Genomic DNA, 16245 nt, shown 5'->3' with positions numbered 1-16245 from the left:
AGTTTTTCCCCATTCTCTCTGCAGATCCTCTCAAGCTCTGTCAGGTTGGATGGGGAGCGTATCTGCACAGCTATTTTCAGGTCTCTCCAGAGATGTTCGATCGGGTTCAAGTCCAGGCTCTAGCTGGGCGACTCAAGGACATTCAGAGACTTGTCCCGAAGCCACTCATGTGTTGTCTTAGCTGTGTGCTTAGGGTCATTGTCCGGTTGGAAGGTGAACCTTTGCCCCAGTCTGAGGTCCTGAGCACTCTGGAGCAGGTTTTCATCAAGGATCTCTCTGTATTTTGCACCATTGATCTTTCCCTTGATCCTGACTAGTCTCCCAGTCCCTGCCGCTGAAAACATCCCCACAGCATGATGCTGCCAACACCATGCTTCACCATAGGGATGTTATTGGCAAGGTGATGAGCAGTGCCTGGTTTCCTCCAGACGTGACGCTTGGCGTTCAGGCCAAAGAGTTCAAGCTTGGTTTCATCAGACCAGATAATCTTGTTTCTCATGGTCTGAGAGTCCTTTAGGTGCCTTTTGGTAAACTCCAAGCGGGCTGTCATGTGCCTTTTACATTTACATTTACGTCATTTAGCAGACGCTCTTATCCAGAGCGACTTACAAATTGGAAAGTTCATACATATTCATCCTGGTCCCCCCGTGGGGAATGAACCCACAACCCTGGCGTTGCAAGCGCCATGCTCTACCAACTGAGCCACACGGGACCTTTTACTGAGGAGTGGCTTTCTGTCTAGCCACTCTACCATAAATGCCTGATTGGTGGAGAGCTGCAGAGATGGTTGTCCTTCTGAAAGGTTCTCCCATCTCCACATAGGAACTCTGGAGCTCGTCAGAGTGATCATCAGATTCTTGGTCACCTCACTGACCAAGGCCCTTCTCCCTCTGATTGCTCAGTTTGGCCGAGTGGCCAGCTCTACGACGAGTCTTGGTGGTTCCAAACTTCTTCCATTTAAGAATGATGAAGGCCACTGTGTTCTTGGGGACCTTCAATGCTGCAGAATTTTGGTACTCTTCCCCAGATCTGTGACTCGACACAATCCTGTCTCGGAACTCTACAGACAATTCCTTCGACCTCATGGCTTGGTTTTTACTCTGACATGCACTGTCAACTGTGAGACATTATATAGACAGGTGTGTGCCTTTACAAATCATGTCCAATCAATTGAATTTACCACAGGTGGACTCCAATCAAGTTGTAGAAACATCTCAAGGTTGATCAATGGAAACAGGATGCACCTGAGCTTAATTTCGAGTCTCATAACAAAGGGTCTGAAACCTTATGTAAATAAGGTATTTGTTTATTTTAATTTTATGAATGTCCAAAATCCTATTTTCATTTTGTCATTATGGGCTATTGTGTGTAGATTGATTAAATTAAGCATTTATTTAATCTATTTTAGAATAAGGCTGTAATGTAGCAAAATGTAGATAAAGTGAAGGGGTCTGAATACTTTCCGAATGCAATCTATATTAACAAGCTTTTAATCAGATATAAACCAGCCAACTCTCTACACTGGATGGATGAGCCCCCTCCACTACACACTCTCAGGCTTCTGTGTGTACTGTAGGCTAATAAGTGCTTTTCTAGACAGTTTCCAAGTAAAATAAAATTGTATTTGTCACATGATTCGTAGACAACAGGTGTAGACCAACAGTGAAATGCCTACATACGGTTGCTTTCCCAACAATGCAGAGTTAAAGATAGGATAAAAACATTTAATACAATTGAAATAGTAACACAGTGAATACCTAATCAAAATAAACAGTAAAAATAACATGGCTATATACAGTGTATTTGAAAATACTTAAAAATCATACAATGTGATTTCTGGATTTTTGTTTTAGATTCCGTCTCTCACAGTTGAAGTGTACCTATGATAAAAATGACAGACCTCTACATGCTTTGTAAGTAGGAAAACCTGCAGTGTATCAAATACTTGTTCTCCCCACTGTATATGGAGTAGAAAATAACATGGCTATATACAGGCAGTACCGAGTTGATTTGCAGGGGTATGAGGTAATTGAGGTAGCTACAATGCCTTCACAAAATATTCATACCCCTTGACTTATTCCACATAATGACAAAGTGAAAACATGATTTTAGACATTTTAGCAAATTTAAGTATAAGCTCTAAGAGCTTTCCACACGTGGATTGTGCAACATTTGCCAATTTATTATTTTCAAAATTCTGTAAGTTCTGTCAAATTGGTTGTTGATCATCGTTAGACAACCATTATCAGGTCTTGCCATAGATGGTCAAGTAGATTTAAGTCAAAACTGTAACTCGGCCACTCAGGAACATTCACTGTCTTCTTGGTAAGCAACTCCAGTGTATAACCGTTTTAGGTTATTGTCCTGCTAAAAGGTGAAATAATCTCCCAGTGTCTGGTGGAAAGCAGACTGAACTAGGTTTTCCTCTAGGATTTTGCATGTGATTAGCTCCATTCCGTTTCTTTTTATCCTGAAAAACAATCCTTAACGATTACTGCAATACCCAAATCATGATGCAGCCACCACTATGCTTGAAAATATAGTGGTGTGGTTCTCAGTAATGTGTTGTATTGGATTTGCCCCAAACATAACACTTTGTTTTCAGGACAAAAAGTACATTTTTTGCACTTGTTGCAAACAGGATGCATGTTTTGGAATATTTGTATTCTGTACAGGCTTCCATCTTTTCACTCTGTTAATTAGGTTAGTATTGTTGAATATCTACAATGTTGTTGATCCATCCTCAGTTCTCTCATATCATGGCAATTAAACTCTGTAACTGTTTTACAGTCACCAATGGACTCATGGTGAAATCCCTGAGCCTTTTCCCACCTCTCCGGCAACTGAGTTGCCGCCCTTTGCCTTGATGACAGCTTTGCACACTCTTGGCATTCTCTCAACCAGGTTCACCTTGAATGCTTTTCCAACAGAATTGAAGGAGTTCTCACATATGATGAGCACTTGTTGGCTGCTTTTTCTTCACTCTGCGGTTCAACTCATCCCAAACCATCTGAATTTGGTTGAGGTAGGGTGATTGTGGAGGACTGGCCATCTGATGCAGCACTCCATCACTCTCCTCCTTGGTCAAATATCCTTTACACAGCCTGGAGGAGTGTTGGGTCATTGTCCTGTTGAGAAACAAATGATAGTCTCACTAAGCGCAAACCAGATGGGATGGCGTAACGCTGCAGAATGCTGTCTTGACTTTTTTCTATAATGTAGAAAATAGTGAAAAGAAATAAAAACCCTTGAATGAGTAGGTGTGTCTAAACTTTTGACTGGTACTGTAGTGTGTGTGTGTTGAAGTGTCAGTGTAAGTGTGTGTGAGTGTGTGGTTAGAGTCCAGTGTGTGTGATTAGTCGTTGCAAAAGAGTTAGTGCAAAAAAGGGTCAATACAGGTAGTTTGGGTAGCCATTTAATTAGCTATTTAGCAGTCTTGCGGTTTATGAAGAAATTAGGAGTTCGATTTCTGTTCCACTTAAAAATGATGAAGAGGCGTTGTGTGTTTGGACCATGATTGATCCTTAGTTAACTTGAATCTCTCAACCTGTTCCACTACAGCCCCTCATGTGAATTGGGGTGTCCTCGGCCCGCCGTTTCCTGTAGTCCACGATCAGCTCCTTTGTCTTGCTTACTTTGAGGGAGAAGCTGTTGTCCTGGCACCACACTGCCAGGTCTCTGATCTTCTCCTTGTAGGCTGTCTTATCATCATTGGGGATCAGGCTTACCATTGGCATGTCGTCTGCAAACTTAATGATGGCGTTGGAATTGTGTGTGGCCACGTAGTCATGGGTGATTATCAAGTACAGGAGGAGACTAAGCATGCACTCCTGAGGGGCCCGCGTGTTGAGGGTCAGCGTGGCGGATGTGTGGTTGCCTACCCTCACCACCTGGGGGAAGTCCGTTAGGAAGTCCAGGATCCAAGTTGCAGAGGGAGGTGTTCAGTCCCAGGGACCTTAGCTTAGTGATGAGCTTCGAGGGTACTATGGTGTTGAACACTGAGCTGTAGTCAATGAACAGCATTCTCACATTGGTGTTCCTTTTGGGAAAGACAGTGTGGAGTGCAATACAGAGTACATCATCTGTGGATCTGTTGGGCCGTATGCGAAATGGATTGGGTCCAGGGTGTCTGGGATGATGGTGTTGATGTGAGCCATGACAAGACTTTCAATGCATTTCATGGTTACAGATGTGAGTGCTACATGGCGAAAGTCATTTAGACAGTTTACCTTGCCGTTCTTGGGCATAGGGACTATGGTGGTCTGCTTAAAACATGTAGGTACAGTATTACAGACTGGGTCAGGGAGAGGTTGAAAATGTCAGTGAAGACACTTGCCAACTGGTAAACGCATACTCTGAGTACGCGTCCTGGTAATCCGTCTGGCCCTGTGGCCTTGGGAATGTTAACCTGGTTAAAAGGTCTTACTCACATCAGCTTCAGAGAGCGTGATCACACAATCGTCTGGAACAGCTGGTTTTCTCACGCATGGTTCAGTGTTGCTTGCCTCGAAGTGAGCCTAGAAGGCATTTAGCTTGTGTCACTGGCCAGCTCGTGACTGGGTTTCCCTTTGTAATCCATGAGTTTGCAAGCCCTGCCATATCCGACGAGCTCAGAGCCGGTGTTGTAGTATCAGATCTTAGTCCTGTATTCACGCTTTGCCTGTTTGATGGTTCGTCGGAGGGCTTAGCGGGAGTACTTATAAATGTCTGGGTTAGGATCCCGCTCCTTGAAAGTGACAGCTCTAGCCTTTAGCTCAGTGTGGATGTTGCCTGTAATCCATGGCTTCTGGTTGGGATATGTACGTAGGTCACTGTGGAGACTAAAAAGTGCATCGACGACGTAATGAAGCCGGTGACTGATGTGGTAAACTAAACAATGCCATCGGATGAAACCCGGAACATATTCCAGTCTGTGCTAGCAAAACAGTCCTGTAGCGTAGCATCCGCTTCATCGGACCACTTCCTAATTGAGCGTGTCACTGGTACTTCCTGTATGAGTTTTTGCTTGTAAGCTGCAATCAGGAGGATAGAGTTATGGTCAGATTTGCTAATCTTTGTGCCTATGTGTGCGTGTGCATGTGTGTGTGCGTGTGTGTGTGTGGCTATGAGGGATAAGATCGTGGCTCTTATTCGTTGATCTATTTTAAGCAAATCATCATTTTTAAGTGGAACAGAAATCTGACTCCTAATTTCTTCCTCCCCCTCCCCTCACCGCCCTTCCTCCCCCTCCCCTCACCGCCCTTCCTTCCCCTCTCCCCTCACCGCCCTTCCTCCATCTCTTTCATTCCTATTGTGAGTTGAGTGACCTGCATTTGGAGGGTGTCTCAGGGGGAGTGGGATATACAAAAAATACACTACATGTGTGAAACAGGACAAATATAAGCACCCCCTATAGGACCTTTAGAGCCTATTCAGAATGTAGAACATTGATCTATCTTTGGCCTGAAGCTCTTCCTCTTCTCCTCTTCCTCGGTTCCTCTCCACCTCTCTGTCAGTACTAAATCACCAACATTACAGCTCGCTGTCAATAGATAGACATTGTGTGTTCGTGTGCATGCGTGTGTGCAGTGGTGTAAAGTACTGAAGTAAAAATTATTTAAGTACTACTTAATTAAGTACTGTTTGGGGGGTATCTGTATCTTACTTTTTATATTTGTGAAACTTTTACTTTATTACATTCCTAAAGAAAATATGTACTTCTTACTCCCATACATTTTCCCTGATGCCTGAAAGTACTTGTTACATTTAGAATGCTCAGGCAGGACAGCAATATGGTCCAATTCACACACCATCAATATAACGCCTTGTCATCCCTACTGCCTCTGATCTGGCAGATTCAAACACAAATCTGTGTGCCCGTTTGTTTGTAAATTTTAAAAACAAGAACATTATGTCATCTGGTTTGCCTCATATAAGGCATTTGATGTATAGTATTTACTTTTTCTTTTTACTCAAGAATGACAATTGAGTACTTTTCCCATTACTGTACTTAAGTAAATTTAAAACCAGATACTTTTAGACTTTACTCAAGTAGAATTTTACTGGGTGACTTTTCATATCCATTAAGGTTTTTATCTTTACTTTTACTCAAGTCTGACAATTCAGTATTTTTTCTACCACTGTTTGTACACCATTGTTTGGGGGAATTATGTATCCTGTATTATGTACCCTGTATTGCTACACACAATAGCCTGGTGTCTGTTTGTCCCTCTGCCCCTCCTCTCTGTCAGTCTGTCCTTTCGCAAGACAGAAGCCACTCGTCAGTAAAAGGCACATTACAGTCCGCTTAGAGTTTACCAAAGGGCACCTAAAGGACTCTCAGACCATGAGAAACAAGATTCTCTGGTCTGATGAAACCAAGATTGAGCTCTTTGGCCTGAATGCCAAGCAACACGTCTGGAGGAAACCTGGCACCATCCCTATGGTGAAGCATGGTTGTGGCAGCATTATGCTGTGGGGATGTTTTTCAGCGGCAGGGACTGGGAGACTAGTCAGGATCAAGGGAAAGATCAACGGTGCAAAATACAGAGAGATCCTTGATGAAAACCTGCTCCAGAGCGCTCAGGACCTGACTGGGGTGAAGGTTCACCTTCCAACAGGACAATGACCCTAAGCACACATCCAAGACAACGGAGGAGTGGCTTCGGGACAAGTCTGAATGTCCTTGAGTGGCCCAGCCAGAGCCCGGACTTGAACCCCATCGAACATCTCTGGAGAGACCTGAAAATAGCTGTGCAGCGACGCTCCCCATTCAACCTAACAGAGCTTGAGAGGATCGGCAAAGAATGGGAGAAACTCCCAATACATGTGCGCCAATCTTGTAGCGTCATACCCAAGAAGACTCAAGGCTGTATCGCTGCCAAAGGTGATTCAACAAAGTACTGAATACTTATGTAAATATGATATTTCATTTTTTTTGTATGTAAAAATGTCTAAAAAACTGTTTTTGCTTTGTCATTATGGGGTATTGTGTGTAGATTGAGGGGGAAAAAATCTATTTAATCAATTTTAGAATAAGGCTGTAACGTAACAAAATGTGGAAGAGTGAAGGGGTCTGAATACTTTCCGAATGTACTGTAAATTGTTTGTCCTTCTCATTCACCCTCTGAATAGCACACATACACAATCCATATCTCAATTGTCTTAAGACTTAAAAATCCTTCTTTAACCTGTCTCCTCACAATTTACACTGATTTAAGTGGATTTAAAAAGTGACATCAATAGGGGATCATAGCTATCACCTGGATTCACCTGGTCAGTTTATATCATGGAAAGAGAAGGTGTCCTTAATGTTTCAACATAATAATGTCTAGACCTCTGTGTAGTAGAGGTTCTACTGATCCTTTCATCTATCATTTGTGTGTCTGTGTGTGTTTTGTGGGGCCTAAATTAAATGTGCAGATGTTAGTTATCTGCAAACTATCTCGGGGACGCCTCCCAAATTCACTATCAAAGGACTGATTGTAGCACTATCTGCACTTGTCTTTCCTACTCATGTCTCTCTCTCCCTCTCTTTCTCTCACCATCTAGCACAATTACAAGGGCTGTTGTTGGAGTACAAGATGATGCAATGCACTTCAGACTACATCCCCAGGATGATGATGTAATGTCAGCTGGCCTGGTTACTGTAACCATGCCAACAATATTAATTTATATTTAAACACCCGTCATGATGATGCTCTACACACACGTACACGCACATACACAACCATGGGAGAAACTAGGTTAAAGCATTACTGCATTCAGAACAGAGTTGTAGAACAGTATTCACATTTCAAACATGGTTAGAACTGCCTGAGGGGGACTGAGAGACATAGAGGAACTGAGAGGGACTGAGAGAAACATAGAGGAACTGAGAGGGACTGAGAGAGACATATAGGAACTGAGAGGGACTGAGAGAGACATAGAGGAACTGAGAGGGACTGAGAGAGACATAGAGGAACTGAGAGGGACTGAGAGAGACATAGAGGGACTGAGAGAGACAAAGAGGAGCTGAGAGGGACTGAGAGAGAGAGACATAGAGGAACTGAGAGGGACTGAGAGAGAGAGACATAGAGGAACTGAGAGAGAGAGACATAGAGGAACTGAGAGGGACTGAGAGAGACATATAGGAACTGAGAGGGACTGAGAGAGAGACATAGAGGAACTGAGAGAGACAAAGAGGAACTGAGAGGGACAGAGAGAGAGACATAGAGGGACAGAGGGGGACTGAGAGAGAGAGAGACAGAGAGGGACAGAGGGGGACTGAGAGAGAGAGAGACAGAGAGGGACAGAGGGTAGGTGTACTTAGCACTCTAAGCAGTCTTTTTCACTCTCATTCCTGTGTGTTTCTGTCTGTCTAAAACAGAGCCCCTCCTCCAGACTGACAGTTAGAGACTGGATCTGGTCAGAGACCACTGATCACCATCAGATGGAGCTCTCCTCTTGCACAAGACAGACAACATTCATGTGTATCCACCATAAGTTCACATGGACAGTTTGAGTGTTGTGTTTTGTGATCAAACCATGAATAAAACTGTTAGGGTGCTGTAAGTGTTTAGGTATGTATGGCCTTAGACTGGAGGGACTGTATCACCAATGCTGTGGTTCACCACTACATTATAGTATGTATGCCTACTTGCCCAGAAGGAGAGATATGTTGACTTCTATTGACCACCAGATGGGGTTGTTGAACCTGTTTTTGTCTCAGTGCCACGGCTTCACCAGGCAGATCTGCTATTATAGGAAAGATAAACTTACTGTTCAGATCATCATTCAGAGTCATGGGAGGGATTAAAATGCTTTTGGTAATCCCCATCTGTGTGTCCTAGCCTACTCAATTATCTCATACGGTATATCACTCCTCATGTGGCTACAATGAATGTTTATCATACTAGTTATATTTAGCTCCTAACCACACACACACACACACACACACACACACACTCTCATTCCTGTGTGTTTCTGTCTGTCTAAAACAGAGCCCCTCCTCCAGACTGACAGTTAGAGACTGGATCTGGTCAGAGACCACTGATCACCATCAGATGGAGCTCTCCTCTTGCACAAGACAGACAACATTCATGTGTATCCACCATAAGTTCACATGGACAGTTTGAGTGTTGTGTTTTGTGATCAAACCATGAATAAAACTGTTAGGGTGCTGTAAGTGTTTAGGTATGTATGGCCTTAGACTGGAGGGACTGTATCACCAATGCTGTGGTTCACCACTACATTATAGTATGTATGCCTACTTGCCCAGAAGGAGAGATATGTTGACTTCTATTGACCACCAGATGGGGTTGTTGAACCTGTTTTTGTCTCAGTGCCACGGCTTCACCAGGCAGATCTGCTATTATAGGAAAGATAAACTTACTGTTCAGATCATCATTCAGAGTCATGGGAGGGATTAAAATGCTTTTGGTAATCCCCATCTGTGTGTCCTAGCCTACTCAATTATCTCATACGGTATATCACTCCTCATGTGGCTACAATGAATGTTTATCATACTAGTTATATTTAGCTCCTAACCACACACACACACACACACACACACACACCTGTCACTTTCAGTCACATCTTAATTAAATGAAAAGGGATGATAGACTAGGCTGTTCGCATGTACACAACACACACACGCACTAGTCTGCTAGTTGTCTGGGGGATAGGGTTAGGATGTGGTCAGACTTCCAGACACAGGGAATGTTACCCTCTGTGTTTACTCAGGGAATGTTACCCTCTGTGTTTACTCAGGGAATGTTACCCTCTGTGTTTACTCAGGGAATGTTACCCTCTGTGTTTACTCAGGGAATGTTACCCTCTGTGTTTACTCAGGGAATGTTACCCTCTGTGTTTACTCAGGGAAGCCATGTATAGTCATAAATGTGACTGGCTGTATGTCTGTTAGAATTCTAATATCCTTCTTTACTCTATAGAAACAGCCTCTGTTTGGTTTAAGCTCTGTGAAGCTTCATGGAGTTAGACCTTTGGTGTTGTTCTAGAAGTGTCAGTCTGAAGTGTCAGTGTCAAGTGTCAGTGTCAAGTGTCAGTGTCAACTGTCATCAGTGTGAAGTGTCATCAGTGTGAAGTGTCGTCAGTGTGAAGTGTCATCAGTGTGAAGTGTCAGTGTGAAATGTGAAGTGTCAGTGTGAAGTGTCATCAGTGTGAAGTGTCATCAGTGTGAATTGTCAGTGTGAAGTGTGAAGTGTGAAGTGTCATCAGTGTGAAGTGTAATCAGTGTGAAGTGTCATCAGTGTGAAGTGTCATCAGTGTCATCAGTGTGAAGTGTCATCAGTGTGAAGTGTCAGTGTGTTCCAGACTGCATGGGTTCTAGACTAGAGTATGGCTATATGTCTGTGGCTCCGCCAGTGTTCCATGTGTGCTGGTCTATTTCTGGATGCAAGGAAAGGAGTTATGTAAGACCTGATTATTCTTTCTTTCACTCTGTCTTCTCTTCATCTCCTTCTCTTTCCTTTCCTCTGCACATTTGCCTGCCTGTGAGTCAAGGCACTCTCAACCTCCGCTCTGTCAGACCTAACTGTGTTTGTGTGTGCGTGCGTACATGTGTGCTTGTGTTTAAGGTGGACTGTTTATCCTACATGTAGTCTGGGTGTAGCCTTGTGAAACCAGCCTGAGCTCGCAATAGCTCACATTCTGAAACAAAACTTGTGTCTGCTTGACCAGGCTAGTGCGAGTGGACCCTGGTCTATACAGATGTAGAGAGAGGGTGATGACATGGTGATAAGAGATGTGAAGGCTGTGATAAAAAAGGTTGAATAGCTCCCCCAACAGGTCTGTCCTGCCTGCCACAGACAGCAGACAATAGAGAGGGGAGGGAAAGCTATGCCAGGCATTCCTGATAGACATGACAAAAAGTCCTAACAAAATATACAGTATACGCGGTACGCACTCTCGCGCTCTTCTGCCCTTCCTCTCTCTTTCTCAAAGGTCTACAGAAGGCTGTGCTAAATTGTGTTTGGTCTGAGAGAGGTTGAGATGGAGAAGGTGTCAGAGGGAGGGAGAGGGTACCCTCTGTGTGTCTTTGTGTGTTCTCCATCTTGCTGATTACGTCTGAGCAGAAGAGAGCAGAGTAGAGAGGACATGAAAGTGGAGATAAAAGAGAAGCTGTCAACTGTTTCCTCTCTCTCCATCCCTCGCTCCGCTCTTCCACAGTAGAAAATGGTTATTAGATTAGTCATGGTTGATGTTTCTCATACAACACATCTCATTTGGCTTGGACTAGTTTGTGTGTGTGCGTATGTTTATGTGTATGTGTTTCAGTGAGTGGGATGGTTGATAGTCAGATTTTGTCACTACATGTGGTACTCAGTGCTGTGTGTCAGTGTGAGTGTGTCTGTGTGTGCGCATTTTGTGAGTTATGTAAGCCATCATGAGCACCATTCAGGCATGTGGGTGTATATGTTCATGTGTGTGTGCATGTGTGGTTCATGTGTGTGTGTGTGTGTGTGTGTGTGTGTGTGTCTGCGTGTCTGCAGAGATGGGAAAGAGAGTTTTCACATGGTTGACAAACCACAGCCTGCCACGGCCGTACAGTTACAGACACGTCCAATAGAGAGAACAGGTCTGGAGGGTTGTAAGGATGGTTGTTGTCTATTCATGAGAGGAACTAAATGTTTCGGTTGGATTTGTTTTGATGTGACAGATGTAGAAAACTGTAATGATGAGGATTGAAGAGTCAGTGGAACAAATACAGCAGTAGCAAACTGAATGTTGTTAATGTTATAGAGATAGATTGAGCATGTCTGAGTCACTCCCTGTCCACCCAGCCTGATTCACTCTGATTTCTGCAGACACTATCTATCTATTTAGCTATCTATCTACAGTTGAAGTCGGTAGTTTACATACACTTAGGTTGGAGTCATTAAAACTCATTTTTCAACCACTCCACAAATTTCTTGTTAACAAACTATAGTTTTGGCAAATCGGTTAGGACATATACTTTGTGCATGACATAAATAATTTTTCCAACAATTCTTTACAGAGAGATTATTTCACTTATAATTCACTGTATCACAATTCCAGTGGCTCAGAAGTTTACATACACTAAGTTGACTGTGCCTTTAAACAGCTTGAAAAATTCCATAAAATTATGTCATGGCTTTAGAAGCTTCTGATAGGCTAATTGACATAATTTGAGTCAATTGGAGGTGTACCTGCGGATGTATTTCAAGGCCTACCTTCAAACTCAGTGCCTCTTTGCTTGACATCATGGGAAAATCAAAAGAAATCAGCCAAGACCTCATAAAAAAAATGGTTGACCTCCACAAGTCTGGTTCATCCTTGGGAGCAATTTCCAAACACCTGAAGGTACCACGCTTATCTGTACAAACAATACTACGCAAGTATAAACACCATGAGACCACTCAGCCGTCATACCGCTCAGGAAGGAGACGCGTTCTGTCTCCTATAGATGAACGTACTTTGGTGCGAAAAGTGCAAATCAATCCCAGAACAACAGCAAAGGACCTTGTGAAGATGCTGGAGGAAACAGGTACAAATGTATCTATATCCAGGGTAAAACGAGTCCTATATCAACATAACCTGAAAGGCCGCTCAGCAAGGAAGAAGCCACTGCTCCAAAACCGCCATAAAAAAGCCAGACTACAGTTTGCAACTGCACATGGGGGCAAAGATCGTACTATTTGGAAAAATGTCCTCTGGTCTGATGAAACAAAAATAGAACTGTTTGGCCATAATGAAGGAAAGGAAAAGGAAAAAGGGGGAAGCTTGCAAGCTGAAGAACACCATCCCAACCGTGAAGCACGGGGGTGGCAGCATCATGTTGTGGGGGTGCTTTGCTGCAGGATGGACTGGTGCACTTCACAAAATAGATGGCATTGAAAATTATGTGGATATATTGAAGCAACATCTCAAGACATCAGTCAGGAAGTTAAAGCTTGGTCGCAAATGGGTCTTCCAAATGGACAATGACCCCAAGCATACTTCCAAAGTTGTGGCAAATGGCTTAAGGACAACAAAGTCAAGGTATTGGAGTGGCCATCACAAAGCCCTGACCTCGTTCCTATAGAACATTTGTGGGCAGAACTGAAAAAGCGTGTGCGAGCAAGGAGGCCTACAAACCTAACTCAGTTACAGCAGCTCTGTCAGGAGGAATCTGCCAACATTCACCCAACTTATTGTGGGAAGCTTGTGGAAGGTTACCCGAAAAGTTTGACCCAAGTTAAACAATTTAAAAGGCAATGCTACCAAATACTAATTGAGTGTATGTAAACTTTTGACCCACTGGGAATGTGATGAAAGAAATAAAAGCTGAAATAAATAATTCTCTCTACTATTATTCTGACATTTCACATTCATAAAATAAAGTGGTGATCCTAACTGACCTAAGACAGGGAATTTCTATTAGGATTAAATGTCAGGAATTGTGAAAACTGAGTTTAAATGTATTTGGCTAAGGTGTATGTAAACCTCCGACTTCAACTCTATCTATCTATCTCTCTATCTATATTGTGTCTGGTCAGGTCTGACAGAAACATGTGTACTACCTGTTGTCCTAGCTGTGTTAAGTGTCTTCCTCTCCCCTCCTCTCCCTTCTTCATCCTTCTCTTCCCCACTCCTTGGGACACTAGGGATCTACCACTCTGTGAAAACAGTCAGCTGACTCTTAAAAATCCAACGGCTCTTTTGAAACAGGAAACTTGCTCCCTTCCTTCTCTAACCCCCTTCCTTCTACCCTCCCTCTCTTCTCCCTCCTCTCACAACATGCCTCTCTCCATTTCACAATAGAACAGCCTGAGAGATGGGGGAAGGGGTGGAGGGCTAGGCAAACTGTCTTTGGGTGGGAGTGAGAGCAGACGAGGGAGGGAGCGGGGAGAGGAAAGAGGAGGGAGCAGTCTGGCAGCCAGCTGATCGCTGGTCTAGCATTCAGAGTTGGAGCGGAGGATAGAGAGAGGCAGAGAGAAACCGAGAGAGGCAGAGGGAGAAAAGAAGAGGCTACTGATGCTACATTAATCTGTAATCTGACAGAGAGTCAGAAACCAACAGCGTCATCACAGAACTGTCAGCCTCTGTCACAGTTTGTTCCGGAAATCAACAATGTAAAAGAGCTGGGAAACTAGAGCACGAGGAGGAAGTGAAGAGAGAAGAGAGAAACGAGAGATGCCATAAAACCAACATCCTCTCAAAGAGAAAGAACACACACAACAGCTCAAAGAGAGAGCGAGACAGAAGGAGAAGAGAGAGAGGTAAACATACTCTGTGGTGAGTCACTCCTCCTCCCCCTCTCCTTTCCTTTCTGCTCCTCTCCTCTCCTCTGGTGTGTTGATGCTGATGCACAGAGGAGCAGCAGAACTAAGAAAATAGTCAGATCCAGAACACTAGCGGAAGACGAGAACTGGACTCTGTGTGGGAGTAGCAGAACCGACAATGGAACCGTAGAACCATCAGGTACCAGAACTAGAACCAGGAGTATCATCAGAGCCAGAGCGGTGGAACCGGACCCAAAGGATTGTGTACTGTATAAAGGAGTGGTAGTGGACCTGGTGTGTCTCAATAAAGATGTCCTGGGGGTCTCTGCTGTCTCCGGTCCAATGGGCCAAATGGACCTGGTCAGCTGTACGGGGAGGAGGAGAGGAGGAGGGGGAGGACGGAGCGCCCAGAACCAAGGATGAAGGGGGAAAGTAAGTAGGCTACAGGTGTGTATGTGTGTGTGTGTGATGCCTGTCTGGCACACGAGCGAGGTAGAGGAGAGTCATTGTGTATGTACAAGTGCAGAGAGATTAGCAGCAGACTGACTGTGTGTCTGCATCTACCTGTCCGGATGACTGGGGGGAATTTTCTTTTATTATTCATACAGACAGAGAGAGAGAGAAAGAGAGAAGGGAGAGGGCAGATACCTAGAGGGAAGGAGAGGCAGAAACCTAGAGGGAGAGAGAGGCAGAAACCTAGAGGGAGAGAGAGGCAGAAACCTAGAGGGAGAGAGAGGCAGAAACCTAGAGGGAGAGAGAGGCAGAAACCTAGAGGGAGAGAGAGGCAGAAACCTAGAGGGAGAGAGAGGCAGAAACCTAGAGGGAGAGAGAGGCAGAAACCTAGAGGGAGAGAGAGGCAGAAACCTAGAGGGAAGGAGAGGCAGAAACCTAGAGGGAAGGAGAGGCAGAAACCTAGAGGGAAGGAGAGGCAGAAACCTAGAGGGAAGGAGAGGCAGAAACCTAGAGGGAAGGAGACGCAGAAACCTAGAGGGAGAGAGAGGCAGAAACCTAGAGGGAGAGAGAGGCAGAAACCTAGAGGGAGAGAGAGACAGAAACCTAGAGGGAGAGAGAGGCAGAAACCTAGAGGGAGAGAGAGGCAGAAACCTAGAGGGAGAGAGAGACAGAAACCTAGAGGGAGAGAGAGGCAGAAACCTAGAGGGAGAGAGAGGCAGAAACCTAGAGGGAGAGAGAGGCAGAAACCTAGAGGGAAGGAGAGGCAGAAACCTAGAGGGAGAGAGAGGCAGAAACCTAGAGGGAGAGAGGCAGAAACCTAGAGGGAAGGAGAGGCAGAAACCTAGAGATAAGGAGAGGCAGAAACCTAGAGAGAAGGAGAGGCAGAAACCTAGAGGGAGAGAGGCAGAAACGTAGAGGGAAGGAGAGGCAGAAACCTAGAGGGAGAGAGGCAGAAACCTAGAGGGAAGGAGAGGCAGAAACCTAGAGGGAGAGAGGCAGAAACCTAGAGGGAAGGAGAGGCAGAAACCTAGAGGGAGAGAGAGGCAGAAACCTGGAGGGAGAGAGAGGCAGAAACCTAGAGGGAAGGAGAGGCAGAAACCTAGAGGGAAGGAGAGGCAGAAACCTAGAGGGAAGGAGAGGCAGAAACCTAGAGGGAAGGAGAGGCAGAAACCTAGAGGGAAGGAGAGGCAGAAACCTAGAGGGAAGGAGAGGCAGAAACCTAGAGGGAAGGAGAGGCAGAAACCTAGAGGGAGAGAGGCAGAGACCTAGAGGGAAGGAGAGGCAGAAACCTAGAGGGAAGGAGAGGCAGAAACCTAGAGGGAAGGAGAAGCAGAAACCTAGAGGGAAGGAGAGGCAGAAACCTAGAGGGAAGAAGAGGCAGAAACCTAGAGGGAAGGAGAAGCAGAAACCTAGAGGGAAGGAGAAGCAGAAACCTAGAGGGAAGGAGAAGCAGAAACCTAGAGGGAAGGAGAGGCAGAAACCTAGAGGGAGAGAGGCAGAAACCTAGAGGGAGAGAGGCAGAAACCTAGAGGGAGAGAGACAGAAACCTAGAGGGAGAGAGGCAGAAAGAGAGCGAGAGAGGCAGAAA

The 16245-nt window shown here is 44.7% G+C and overlaps 1 protein-coding gene and 1 long non-coding RNA gene across 4 annotated transcripts in view; both read left to right on the top strand.

Moving 5' to 3' along the window:
* Nucleotides 1–16245, top strand: part of LOC129826432 (transforming acidic coiled-coil-containing protein 1-like) — a 35008-nt gene that overhangs the window by 1907 nt on the left and 16856 nt on the right. Inside the window, exon 1 of one of the 3 annotated variants that reach the window (XM_055887153.1) lies at nt 13629–14636. The exons of 1 other annotated variant lie outside the window; for it this stretch is intronic. In XM_055887153.1, the coding sequence (XP_055743128.1) occupies nt 14515–14636 (122 nt within the window). In that variant the 5' untranslated portion in view covers nt 13629–14514. Of the gene's footprint in view, nt 1–13628; nt 14637–16245 lie in introns of those variants that run through there. One more of the 3 variants, XM_055887154.1, reaches the window with a different exon arrangement.
* Nucleotides 1921–9409, top strand: LOC129826433 (uncharacterized). Its single transcript, XR_008755033.1, has 2 exons — nt 1921–6865; nt 7531–9409. It is a non-coding gene; the product is annotated as an uncharacterized LOC129826433 (long non-coding RNA).

The sequence above is a fragment of the Salvelinus fontinalis genome, chromosome 28, assembly GCF_029448725.1.
Source record: "Salvelinus fontinalis isolate EN_2023a chromosome 28, ASM2944872v1, whole genome shotgun sequence".
In the NCBI taxonomy this organism is placed as follows: Eukaryota; Metazoa; Chordata; class Actinopteri; order Salmoniformes; family Salmonidae; genus Salvelinus; species Salvelinus fontinalis.
Note: the sequence above shows the minus strand (reverse complement) of the source record. Positions and strands in the feature narration are given on the sequence as shown.